Source organism: Ovis canadensis, chromosome 2, assembly GCF_042477335.2.
Source record: "Ovis canadensis isolate MfBH-ARS-UI-01 breed Bighorn chromosome 2, ARS-UI_OviCan_v2, whole genome shotgun sequence".
NCBI classification, from domain to species: Eukaryota; Metazoa; Chordata; class Mammalia; order Artiodactyla; family Bovidae; genus Ovis; species Ovis canadensis.
The window spans coordinates 183,200,458-183,213,100 of NC_091246.1; the positions used below are offsets into that span (position 1 = coordinate 183,200,458).

At 41.8% G+C, this 12,643-nt stretch overlaps 1 protein-coding gene across 8 annotated transcripts in view; it reads left to right on the top strand.

Moving 5' to 3' along the window:
- NCKAP5 (NCK associated protein 5) overlaps positions 1-12,643 on the top strand; it is a 1,138,328-nt gene that overhangs the window by 634,094 nt on the left and 491,591 nt on the right. For all 8 annotated transcript variants that reach the window (XM_069577706.1, XM_069577709.1, XM_069577704.1 and 5 more), the window contains one exon: positions 4,726-4,859. In XM_069577706.1, coding sequence (XP_069433807.1) covers positions 4,726-4,859 — 134 coding nt within the window. The remainder of the gene's footprint in view (positions 1-4,725; positions 4,860-12,643) is intronic.

Consider the following 12,643-nt stretch of genomic DNA (forward strand, 5'->3'; position numbering starts at 1 on the left):
TCAGGCACCCCAACTCAGGACTTGCACCTGAGAGACGAGCCCCCAAAACATTGAGCTTTGAAAGCCAGTGAGGCTCATGATCATGAGACCCAAAGAGCTGTAGTGAACTGGAAAACTGCTCTTAAAGGACTCATTCACCCCAGGGCACAGCACAGAGGCAGCAGTTAGAAACACACCCAGACTGTGTGTGAAGATTTGTTTGCTGATCTTTAAATGTTTAAGTGCATGCCAGAGGGGAAGGGGCCTATTCGGATTCTGACTAGGAATGGAGGGACTGGCCAGTGGCATCCTTGTAGTCTTCCTCTGCCTCACTGAAGCCTGAAGGCACCGTCTCTTTTCTTTAATTCTTGGAAGGTGGCATCTATGTGGTCTCTCCCTGCCAGGTCCTCAGTGCCAGTGTCTCAAGATGGGAGCTGTCACACACAGCTGGTGCTCTGGATTTTTATGTCTGGTATACAGTTTTCTGGCAGCAACCCAGGGGACTGCCCTTGGGCACCTGGCTCTAACGGTTTGCTTTCCTAGGTTCATGGGAGTATAACAAACACAGAGACAGTTCTTAGCAGGCTGCCACCCCCAGTGCACAGATAGCAGATTGTAACACCCCTGGTCTTTCTGAGGAGGCCCATTTCCTTGTCCAGAAGCTCCTGGCCTGGCACACTCCTAGCGACCCAGGGAAAGGCTCTCGGGATAAAGGCTGGTGAATAGTCTTCATCCTCTCACTGTCCCTCACTCTAGCTTTCTGGTATCTCCCAGAAAAGAGCTGTACCCTTGTCTGGTACCCTCATTTCTGCAGCAGCCACAAAGGGACACCCCTATGTCACCTGGCTCTAGAAGTCAGCAGGGCTTACACTTGTGGGTCTCACAGAATGATAACCACTGGAGAAAGCATTTTTAAATAGCTACCACTTGAGGGCACACCAAGAGGTAACAGACCCAGGAACTCAATCTTTCCGTGAAAGACTTATCAGCATAGCTGCAGTATGAGGGGCATTCTTCTAATTAAACACACATCAAAGGACTGACTTTAAATCTTTCAAAGATCTTAGAGGGCAGATGCTCTCTTCAAACTCTGTACTGTGCTCCAGAATGCCAGTGTCTCTTGGAAGATGGCTCTAACCTGTGTCTGGTGCCCCAGTGTTTGTGGGCATAGGAGATGCTCCTTGATTGCCTGGCTCCGGTAGCCAGAGGGGCTTGCATTGTGAAGCCCCACAGATCTGTAACAGTTGGGGGCAGTTCTTAGACACTGCACAGACACTAGAGTGAAACACACATTTATTTAGTCTTTCTGTGAAAGAGGCCTGTTTACTTATCCTGGAGCCTCAGCCTGAGGGACAGCTTCAGGTTACCACTCATCTAGAGGCTATGGCGGTAGTCTTGGGAACAGACACTAGTGACTTCCAAATACTTTCATCTGGAGCCCTGAATATTGCAGCTGTTGCCCAGAGGACACGTCCAGAGTGCCAGGTCTGGAGCCAGCAGGGTTTACAGTTGCATTCCCAAAGGAACTTCAATCATTTGCATATGTCAGAAGCTACTGCCTGACGGGTCTGGCCTCTAAGCACCCTGAAACTAGGTGCTGACTGAGATCTTTCCCTTTGTAACACTGACAGTTCTTGGCACACCACTGCTACCGGCAAGCCATTAAAAAATAATAAAGCAGACTACCTGGCCAATTACAAAGTTTCATGAGAAAGCCAAGATCTAGGGCAAGGAGGCCACTCCTTCAAGGTGGGGAGAGGCAAGTGTTTCACTTAACACACAGAAACAATCATAAAGAGTCAAGCAAAATAGAAAAACAGAAAAAATTTTCCAAATGAAAGAATAAGGTAAGACCTCAGGAAAAACCTCAATGAAGTGGAGATGAGTAATTTACCCAGTAAAGGATTCAAAGTAGTGGTCATAAAGATGCTAACCAAACCTGGGAGAAGACTAGATGAACATTGATGGAGATAGAACTAGTAAGAACATTGATGGAGATAGAAAAAAATAAGAAATTACCAAACAGAAGTCAGAGAGCTGAGGATTAAAATAACAAATGAAAAATACACTAGATCAGTTCATCAGCAGACTAGATAAAGCAGAAGGGATCAGTGATCTTGAAGACAGGGCAAAGGAATTCGTCTAAGCAGATCAGAGGAAAAAAATTTGAAAAGAGGAAGATAGCTTAAGGGACTTATTAGACGACATCAAGCAGACTAACATGTCTACTCCAAGAAAAAAGAAATATCTCAAATAAACAACCTAACTTTATACCTTAAGGAGCTAAAAAAAGATAAACCAACTAAGCTTAAAGTTCATAGCTGGAAAGATGTAACAAAGATCAGAGTGGAGGTAAATGATATCTAAAAGTTTCTAAACTGAAAAATGTTGACTAAAAAGACAACGGAAAATAGCAATGAAACGAAGAGGTGATTCTTTGAAAATAATGATTGACACGCCTTTAGCTAGACTTACCAAGGAAAAAGAGAGGACTTGATTAACTAAGAACCAGAAATGAAAGAGGAGATGTTACAATTCATACCACAGAGATACAAAGGATATAGATAGGTGACTGTGAAGAATTATATGTCAACAAATTAGACAATCTAGACGAAATTGGTGGATTCTGGAGACATACAACCTTCCAAGACTGAATCATGAAGAAACGGAAAAGCTAAATAGAGTGCTTACCAGGAAGAAATCGAATGAATAATCATCAACTTCCCAAAGAACAAAAATTTAAGACTGAATCCTACCAAACATTCAAAAGGCCCATGTATGCACTGGTACGCTCAGTGCCCCCAGCCCTGCAGCAGGCCACCACTGACCCATGCCTTCACCGGAGACTCCTGGACACTCACAGGCGAGTATGGGTCAGTCTCTTGTGGGTCACTGCTCCTTTCTCCCAGGTCCTGGTGCTCACAAAGTTCTGTGACCCCCAAGCATCTGTTTCCCCATCCTGTGTAAGTTCTGGCGACTCTGTGGTGGGGTTAATGGCAGTGTCCTCCAAGAAGGCTTATGGCACCCTCTGGTCTACCACACCCAGAGCCTTTGCCCCTGCAGCAGTGTACTGCTGACCCGTACCTCCACAGGAGACACTCAAACACAGTTCTGTCTTAGTCTCTGTGGGGTCTCTGGGTCCTGGTGCGCACAAGGTTTGTTTGAGCCCTCTGAGCCTCTCTGGTGTGTATACAGTTTGACTTTAAACGTGATTTCTCCCCTCTTACCATCTTACTGGGGCTTCTCCTTTGCCCTTGGGCGTGGGGTATCTCCTCAAAGTCTTTCCAGCACCACGTAGCAGCTGCTCCCGACCCAATAGAGCAGGCTTCTTACAGAGAAGAGAGAATGTAGTCAAAGTTGCTGAGGCACAGAGTGTGAAGTATTTTTAGAGGACCTTGATTTTTTTCCAGAAATGGTCTGTTTCATTCATGGCCCTCAGAAGAATTTTTTTTTTCCTTGAATGATACAGTGGATCAGGTTTTTCTGGGTAATTCAATGTACAGAGTCGTAGTGTTTGATTTATTTAAAGATTCAAATCTCTGCTTCCATTCTTTCCCTTGAAGAATGTAGGTCCCTCATAATCAGGCATTGTCTTTGATTTTCCTTCTTGATTATATATGCTGTACACAAAGTGCTTAATTTAGTAATATACATAACCATAATAGCATGACATGCTTTAAAAAAAGAAAAGGCAGCAACAACAGCAAAACAAAAACAAAACAAGTTGTTAGTTTTAGCTGAGTCTATAATGTCAGGATCTGAGCATGTGTGCTTTTTACTTGTTCCTGAAGTATGATTTTGCTGAACCATTTATCCTGGGTCATCCAGTCCCTCTTTTTAACACCTGATGTCCATTTGTGAGGAGCTCATTTTCTGGGATTACAAATAAGCCACTTTATTTGTAATTTATAAATTGTAATCACTGGTTTGTGATTTAACCAGTTTCCATCTGTGAAAATCTAATTGGGCACATTCAAAATAGTTCTTTAACCTTATCCTCATCAGCTCCATGGTATAATTAGGTTGGAATGTCTATATATAATACAGAAATATTCCCTTTAAAGTATTACCAGAGATTGAAGAGATGAAATCATTCTCAACAATCACCAATAAACTTACTCGTTATTACTCAAATTGATATGCATTTGCTGCTGTTGCTAAGTCGCTTCAATTGTGTCCGACTCTGTGCAACCCCACAGACAGCAGCCCACCAGGCTCCTCCCTTCCTGGGATTCTCCAGGCAAGAACACTGGAGTGGGTTGCCATTTCCTTCTCCAATGCATGGAAGTGAAAAGTGAAAGTGAAGTCGCTCAGTCGTGTCCGACTCTTCGCAACCCCATGGACTGCAGCCTACCAGGCTCCTTAATCCATGGGATTTTCCAGGCAAGAGTATTGGAGTGGGGCGCCATTGCCCAGTATGGCATTATTCAGTCATCAGTCTTCATCTCTGTCTAGGAAGCCACCTGGTTTGGTGGAAATCATTCAGGCATTGGTGTCAAATCAGCCAGGATTGTATACTTATTACCTTGTTTGTTTCTACGACAAACTACTTTGATGTCTTGGATCCTTGGTTTCCTAGATAACAAGAGTTTAATACTAGAACCTACTTCATCAGGTTGCAATGAGGATGAAATTAATATATAAAGTCCAAGGCAGCATTTAATAACCAAAAGTAACTGCTAATTATTTTTTAGTAATGTTTAAGAAACACCTTCTTAAAAGCCATCCCCTGTGTGCCTTTTGCAGCATGAGAAGCTGATCCATGAATTGGAAGAGGAGAGACACTTGCGTCTTCAGAGTGAGAAGCGCTTGCAGGAGGTGACACTGGAGTCTGAGCGCAACAGAATTCAGATGCGCGGCCTGCAGCAGCAGTTCTCCAGGTACTGTTCTGTCCGGAGCATCTTGCTTCCTGAGGTGCATTGCTTCCCGTACCAGTTACACCTTTGCTTGTATTTCCACTGTGCAAGCTCATGTTACATTTGAGAAGCTAATGACCAACAGTTTAGCTTCTAGCCAAGCCATCCAATTGCATTTGGACCAATATTCTGGAACTTTCCATCTGTACCTCAGACTTGAATTTCTTGACCTTAGTTATCTTTTCTTCCCTAATGGCTTTTCAGAGTATCTTTCCAAAGTAAGATGAGTGGGCTGTGTGGCCTGCAGGTGTGATCTGGGAAAGCCCCGCCAGGAGGATGCAGTTTTACTGGGCTTATCGTCCAGTTTTCAGGTAGAGAGAGCGTGAATCTCCCAGAAAACTCTTACTCCTTATTTAGAGTGATATTTAGAATCTGTTAAAATTATAATCATCATTTTTTCCTTTAAAAAAGAAAACTTTAATTCGAAACAATTTGGAAAAAGTAACTCTTTGGTTTAATGTCAGCACAGTAAAAAAGCTTTCAACTTTCAAATATGGTTAATATAAGGCCAGGTAAAGTTTCAACCTATTATTTAAAATCTCTTCATTTTCACAGAAGAAACACAAACTTGTGCAATTACAGTCCTAGAATCAGATCTAGGCACCCTATGAGGGACTTTGCTTTCATTTTTGTGAGTTTTACTTCACTTTGCAAAAACCGGGAAAATAATTTTTAACTCTTTTTCTCCCTCATGGGGCTGTCTCAGATTCAAATTTAAAAAGTTGCCCTAAGATTTTCTTCAGCAAGCTCTGTCTTGCCTTGGATTTACCATTGGGATTTGAATAAAATTGATGATGGATAATTTTGCTTCCTCATCATGAGGCTTTTATATTGGTAACAGTTTTATCTGTGTTGCGGGAAGAATTGAGCCTTTAGATGATTCGTCTCATGGTGGCTCGTACCATGAATGTGGGCGATTTTGGTTTAGAGGCATCTTGGAGAAATAGGGTAGAAAGGATGGATGACTCCTATGTGTTCAGAGTCATAATTTAACACCCTGTTCAACTCTTGGAGCCCATGATAATACAGGTGCTGTAGAAATGCACCAATCAATACTTTAACAAATGCATGTCCCACCCCTCACAGGCTATTACTTACATAGCCTTGTGCTCAATTTTTCATTGTGTTTGATGGCAACTCTCACTTTATGTCTCCCACCTTGAAATAATAGCTCCTCCCCCACCCCCTGAAGCAACTTTGAAACAAGTACCGCTTTGTAATACTTGCCATTTTAATGATATAAGAAAGGAGGGTGCAGATTGTGCTACCCTTGTACCATCTAATTGAGATGTCTTTGTATTCAGGCTATTGATTTACAGGACGTGAGGCATCGGCACAGTAAATTATTTTCCTATGATGCCAGGCGATCTGCTGTAAATCAGATGACAATCCCATACAGATTTGAGTTGCACAAGAGTGGATGCTACATCCTAGGCTGAAAAAGAAGATAATTATTTGTAAAACAAATAGTGGTTTGTTTTACATACTGCTTTTGTGAAGATTTTTTTCCCTCAACATAATCAGTTTTCTTGGTAAGCTTCTTTGACACTGAAAGTTCAAGGCCAGTTACAGCCAGACAACTAATGTAAATCAGCAAAAGATGGGGGAGAAAGCATATGTAACAGAGAAGATAATTACAGAATAATTCAAGTAGATGCACCAAACCACTGCTGATGGCCTTTCATATTTTAAACTTTGGTCTGTAAGATGTCTCTAGTTAGGCTTATTTAAGCAGCCCTGTTACTGTACTCTAAGTCTTTATAAAATCCTCACTACTACAAAACATGTCTAGAGCACATCACCTTGAGACATTTGTTGCTACTGTTCAGTCGCTAAGTCATGTCTGACTCTTTGTGACCCCATGAACTGCATTATACCAGCCTGGGACATGGTCAGTATCTAAATGCTCACGTAAATAAATTCTATAATTCAAATAATTGTATTGAATTTAAAACTTTAATAGTCAACAAGTCTTTTTAGTACGTGATGATATCCAGGGTATACTGTAGACATACTTCGGGGATTGTTCATGGGGTGAGTTTATTTTTAAAAATAATGTAATAGTCTCTCTTTTCAAAGGATATGATATAACTTACAATAAAAGGCAGTTTTGCAATAAGACTATTAAAATAAAAACAGAAAATGAAGACCACGAAAGGGAAACATGCTTTCTGAGAGTGGGCATTTAATTGACCTCTAAGATTCATGGCAGACATGATTAAAAGGAAAACGCAAGAGGATATGTAATTATTACCTCAGAGACAAAGGCTACTACTCTTTAGAAACATTATCTTTGGCAGTAAACTCATAGTGGAATGTATTTCATAGACCCCTCCAGAGATGGCATTGAAGGATATGATAGACAATGCTCCAAGATAGTGTAAATTATGATTAATTCATAAAAGTATTATTGCGTCTGCTATGTCACTTATGTGTATGAAGTTAAGCAGCTTCACACTACATGAATGTTTTGGTCCATATCTGTGTGAAAACAAGTAAAATAGGCAGAACTTCACTGTTCAGTGTTCTCAAGCATTAGATCTCAATTTCATGGGGACATGTAAGTATACAAGTGTTCTATCTTTCTAATACTCTTTTATGAAACTAGAGCACAGAGGTATGAGATATTGAGGCCTGGACTGAGTTGAATGAGGTATTTTCATGGTATTTTTGATCATACTGTATCCATGGGAGAATCTAAACAGTAGTCAAGGAGATTCTGAGGCTCAGGTCCAGGAATGACATGAGGCATTAAAGGGAAAAAATGAATAATGAAGTTAGAAGATGGGACAATTAGGTACATGTGTGAAGTAGAGTTCAGGTGTCAGAATGAGCGATTCAGAATGATTTTGAGGCTTGATTTTATACAATTTCATTTAGGTGATGGGCTTGGTGGCTTAGAAGCACTGGGCAAACCCGGTTGTGATTATCTGTGGTAATGAGTAAGGGGATCAGTTAGGTGATAAAAATCTATTCAAGTGTTGAATGAATAGTTCTCTTTTATGTCACCACCAAACCTTCATCTATAAGCCCTTCCTCCCTCTTGACCTCTTATTAGGGTATAATGATTAGCAGGAGTCCAGAATTTGGGCAATTAAATAAAATGTGGCCAGAGGTTACATAATTATCTATAAGCTCATAAATCAGAAATTGCCTTCACTGACGGTGATTCAGGCAACCATAACAAACTTGATCTAGACCATTTGCCTTCTTTAATGTAAATTCAGAGAAAAAAAGGAATGAGGTCAAATTTAGCCTTCCCCATAGATGAAGGCAGGAATCAAGCCAGATGCAATAAGAAGTACATAAAGGCAGGGGTGGTGTCATTAGGGCTGCCCCTTCCTTCTCTTATTATTTAATGATTAAATCAAAGATGCTTTCCAGATGTCAGAGTGATTGTTTAACCATATGTCTGGGCATATTTTATGTTTAGCTTTGTGATTCCCCCCTATAATTCTATAACTTCCTTTACACTGTTTGAACTGTCATTTGTCAAGCCAGCCAAGGTCAATGGTGCAAACTAAGGTTATGGCACATCCTTCCTTCCTGTGTAAAGATAATTAGTGTTTGAACCCCAGTTTCATTACTCCTGCAATGTCTCAGTAGGTAAAGAATCCTCCTGCAATTCAGGAGACACGGGTTCAGTCCGTGGGTCAGAAGGATCCCCTGGAGTAGGAAATAGCAATCCACTCTAGTATTCTGGCTAGCAATCCACACTAGTATTGGCTCAGATGGTAAAGCGTCTGCCTGCAACACGGGAGACCTGGGTTCAATTCCTGGGTTGGGAAGATCCCCTGGAGAAGGAAATGGCAATCCACTCCAGCACTCTTGCCTAGAAAATCCCATGGACAGAGAAGCCTGATAGGCTACAGTCCATGGGTTCACAAAGAGTTGGACATGACTGAGCGACTTCACTTTCACTTTCTAGTATTCTTGCCTGGGAAATCCCTGGCAGGCTACAGTCCAAAGGGCTGCAAAGAGTCAGACGACTGAGTGAGTGAGCACAACTCATATTCTACCTTGAGTGAATGAAGTGGCATTGACCAGGTAGGGTGTATTGAAGTGGAAAACTCAGCAGTGGCCACAGGACTGGAAAAGGTCAGTTTTCATTCCAATCCCAAAGAAAGGCAATGCCAAAGAATGCTCAAACTACTGCACAATTGCACTCATCTCACACTAGCAAAGTAATGCTCAAAATTCTCCAAGCCAGTCTTTAACAGTACATGAATTATGAAGTTCCAGATGTTCAAGCTGGATTTAGAAAAGGCACGGGAACCAGAGATCAAATTGCCGACATCTGTTGGATCATGGAAAAAGCAAGAGAGTTCCAGAAAAACATCTACTTCTGCTTTATGGACTATGCCAAAGCTTTTGACTGTGTGGATCACAACAAACTGTGAAAAATTCTGAAAGAGATGGGAATACCAGACCACCTGGCCTGCCTCCTGAGAAATCTGTATGCAGGTCAGGAAGCAACAGTTAGAACTGGACATGGAATGACAGACTGGTTCCAAATAGGAAAAGAAGTACTTCAAGGCTGTATATTATCACCCTGCTTATTTAATTTATATGCAGAGTACATCATGTGCAATGCTGGGCTGGATGAAGCACAAAGTGGAATCAAGATAGCCAGGAGAAATATCAATAACCTCAGATATGCAGATGACACCACCCTTATGGCAAAAAGTGAGGAAGAACTAAAGAGCCTCTGGATGAAAGTGAAAGAGGAGAGTCAAAAAGTTGGGTTAAAACTCAACATTCAGAAAACGAAGATCATGGCATCTGGTCTCATGACTTCATGGTAAATAGATGGAGAAACAATGGAAACAATGACAGACTTTATTTTGGGGGGCTCCAGAATCACTGCAGATGGTGACTGCAGCCATGAAATTAAAAGACACTTGCTCCTTGGAAGAAAAGTTATGACCCACCTAGACAGCATATTGAAAAGCAGAGACATTATTTTGCCAACAAAGGTCCATCTAGTCAAAGCTATGGTTTTTCCAGTAGTCATGTATGGATATGAGAGTTGGACTTTTAGGAAAGCTGAGCACCAAAAAATTGATGCTTTTGAACTGTGGTGTTGGAGAAGACTCTTGAGAGTCCCTTGTTCAGAAGGAGATCCAACCAGTCCATCCTAAAGGAAATCAGTCCTGAATATTCATTGGCAGGACTGATGCTGAAGCTGAAACTCCAATACTTTGGCCACCTGATTGGAAGAACTGATGATCTATAAAGACTCTGACGCTGGGAAAGATTGAAGGCTGGAGGAGAAGGGTACAACAACAGAGGACGCGATGGTTGGATGGCATCACTGACTCAATGGACATGAGTTTGAGTAAACTCTGGGAGTTGGTGATGGACAGGGAGGCCGGGCTTGCTGCAGTCCATGGGGTGGCAAAGAGTTGAACATGACTGAGTGACTGAACTGAACTAATCATTGATTTCTAAAAAACAGACTTGTGAAGATACAAGCAAGTCTACAGAGTACTGATTTCATACAAAGCATGCATGATTTGCACAAGTTGTTTGTGTTGGTCCCTTAGGAAACAATCTAATCAGTGTGTAGGTTATTACTGAAAGCTGCTCTTCATATAGACAGTCAAGTACTTTTGTATTCACGATAAGATAACATACAGTGAAAGTGGAAGTCACTCATCTGTGTCTGACTCTTTGTAACCCCATTGACTATACAATCCATGGAATTCTCCAGGCCAGAAAACTGGAGTGGGTAGCCTTTCCTTTCTCCAGGGGATCTTCCCAACCCAGGGATCGAACCCAGGTCTCCCACATTGCAGGTGGATTCTTTACCAGCTGAGCCACAAGGGGAGCCCAGAATACAGTATGTGTCCTCAAAACTATAAACTCCAGGTGGAGAAGCTGTATGTACATCTAAGAATCCAACAACACATTTTAAGTTTAGCTGTAAATGAAGGGACATTTGTCTAAATTCTGGACAACCGTACTTCATATTTACTAATGTATGTTTTCATGCAAAGACATGAGTCAGATCAGATGAAATAAATAATTGAGTAGTGAAACTAGCAGTAATAACATATATGATCATCATATGGAAACTCTATGCTGTAATATATATCTGAAACTTTAAATTAGAATCAACCTGGTAGACTCACCATCAGGCAGACATGTTTTGTAAGCGATCTGCAGTTAGCAAATCACATCACACCCAAAGCATCAGGAATCAATGTTTTTCTGTGGCCTTGAAATATTCCAGGCCTGGGTGGGTGGGTGGGGGTGTGTTTGTGTGTGTGTGTGCATGTGTGTGTCTGTGCGTGCGTGCATGTGTGTGTGTGTGTGTGTGTGTGTTTATGCCATGCAGTGGAAATTTCAGTAACAGGAACAATTAAACTTTGTCACTCATAATTGACTAAGATACTTAAAAATCACCCAAATGGAATCCAAGCTGGCACTCTATCTCCAGAATTTCTCAGCACCTGTTTTGCCCTTCTCTTCTGCTCTGTTATCTGCTGCTTTGAAGCTGAAGCTATTTCTTCGCTTACTGTAAGGGGATTTGGCCTCTCACAGTTGTTTGCTGTGCTTAAGTGCAGTCTGCTGCTTGCTGAACTTCAAGGAGACATACATGGAGCTGGTCTTACCACTTAACTCCTTCACTGGCCACTGTTCACATTATCATATGTCAGAGACTTTATGGAATCCTAGGGTTCATTTTCTGTTGTTCGTTTGGAAGCTGTCAGCACCTGACATAGAAGTGTGTGTTGAAGAAAGTAATCAGTTCAGTTGAGTTACACAGTCATGTCCGACTCTTTGTGACCCCATGAACCACAGCACACCAGGCTTCCCTGTCCATCACCAACTGCCGGAGTCTACCCACACTCATGTCCATTGAGTCAGTGATGCAATCCAGCCATCTCATCCTCCATCATCCACTTCTCCTCCAGCCCTCAATCTTTCCAGCATCAAGGTCTTTTCAAATGAGTCATTTCTTTGCATGAGGTGGCCAAAGTATTGGAGTTTCAGCTTCAACATCAGTCCTTCCAATGAACACCCAGGACTGATCTCCTTTAGGATGGACTGGTTGGATCTCCTTGCAGTCCAGGGGACTCTCAAGAGTCTCATCCAACACCACAGTTCAAAAGCATCAATTCTTTGGTGTCCAGTCTTCTTTATAGTCCAACTCTCACATCCATACATGACAACTGGAAAAACCATAGCCTTGACTAGATGGACCTTTGTTGACAAAGTAATGCCTCTGCTTTTTAATATGCTGCCTAAGTTGGTCATAACTTTCCTTCCCAGGAGTAAGCGTCTCTTAATTTCATGGCTGCAATCACCATCTGCAGTGATTTTGGAGCCCCCAAAAAGAAAGTCAGCCACTGTTTCCATTGTTTCCCCATCTATTTGCCATGAAGTGATGGGGCCAGATGCCATGATCTTAGTTTTCTGAATGTTAGCTTTAAGCCAACTTTTTCACTCTCCTCTCGCTTTCATCAAGAGGCTCTTTAGTTCTTCTTCACCTTCTGCCATAAGGGTGGTGAAAGTAATACACCGTCCATTGTTCTGTCCACATATTCCTTTCTACCTCTGTATCTGTCTGGTGCATTAAAAGAACATTTTCTCTACATCTTTATAAGTAGTGAAACGTCAGAAGATGAGAAGAGCTGTCAGCTGACCTTTGGGCAGTTAGCAGCACAGGCCTCTTCTGCTCCTATTTTCCATTTGCTCAGTTCCCAGAATGTTTGTCAACTTTAACCTGTCACTGAGGCTGG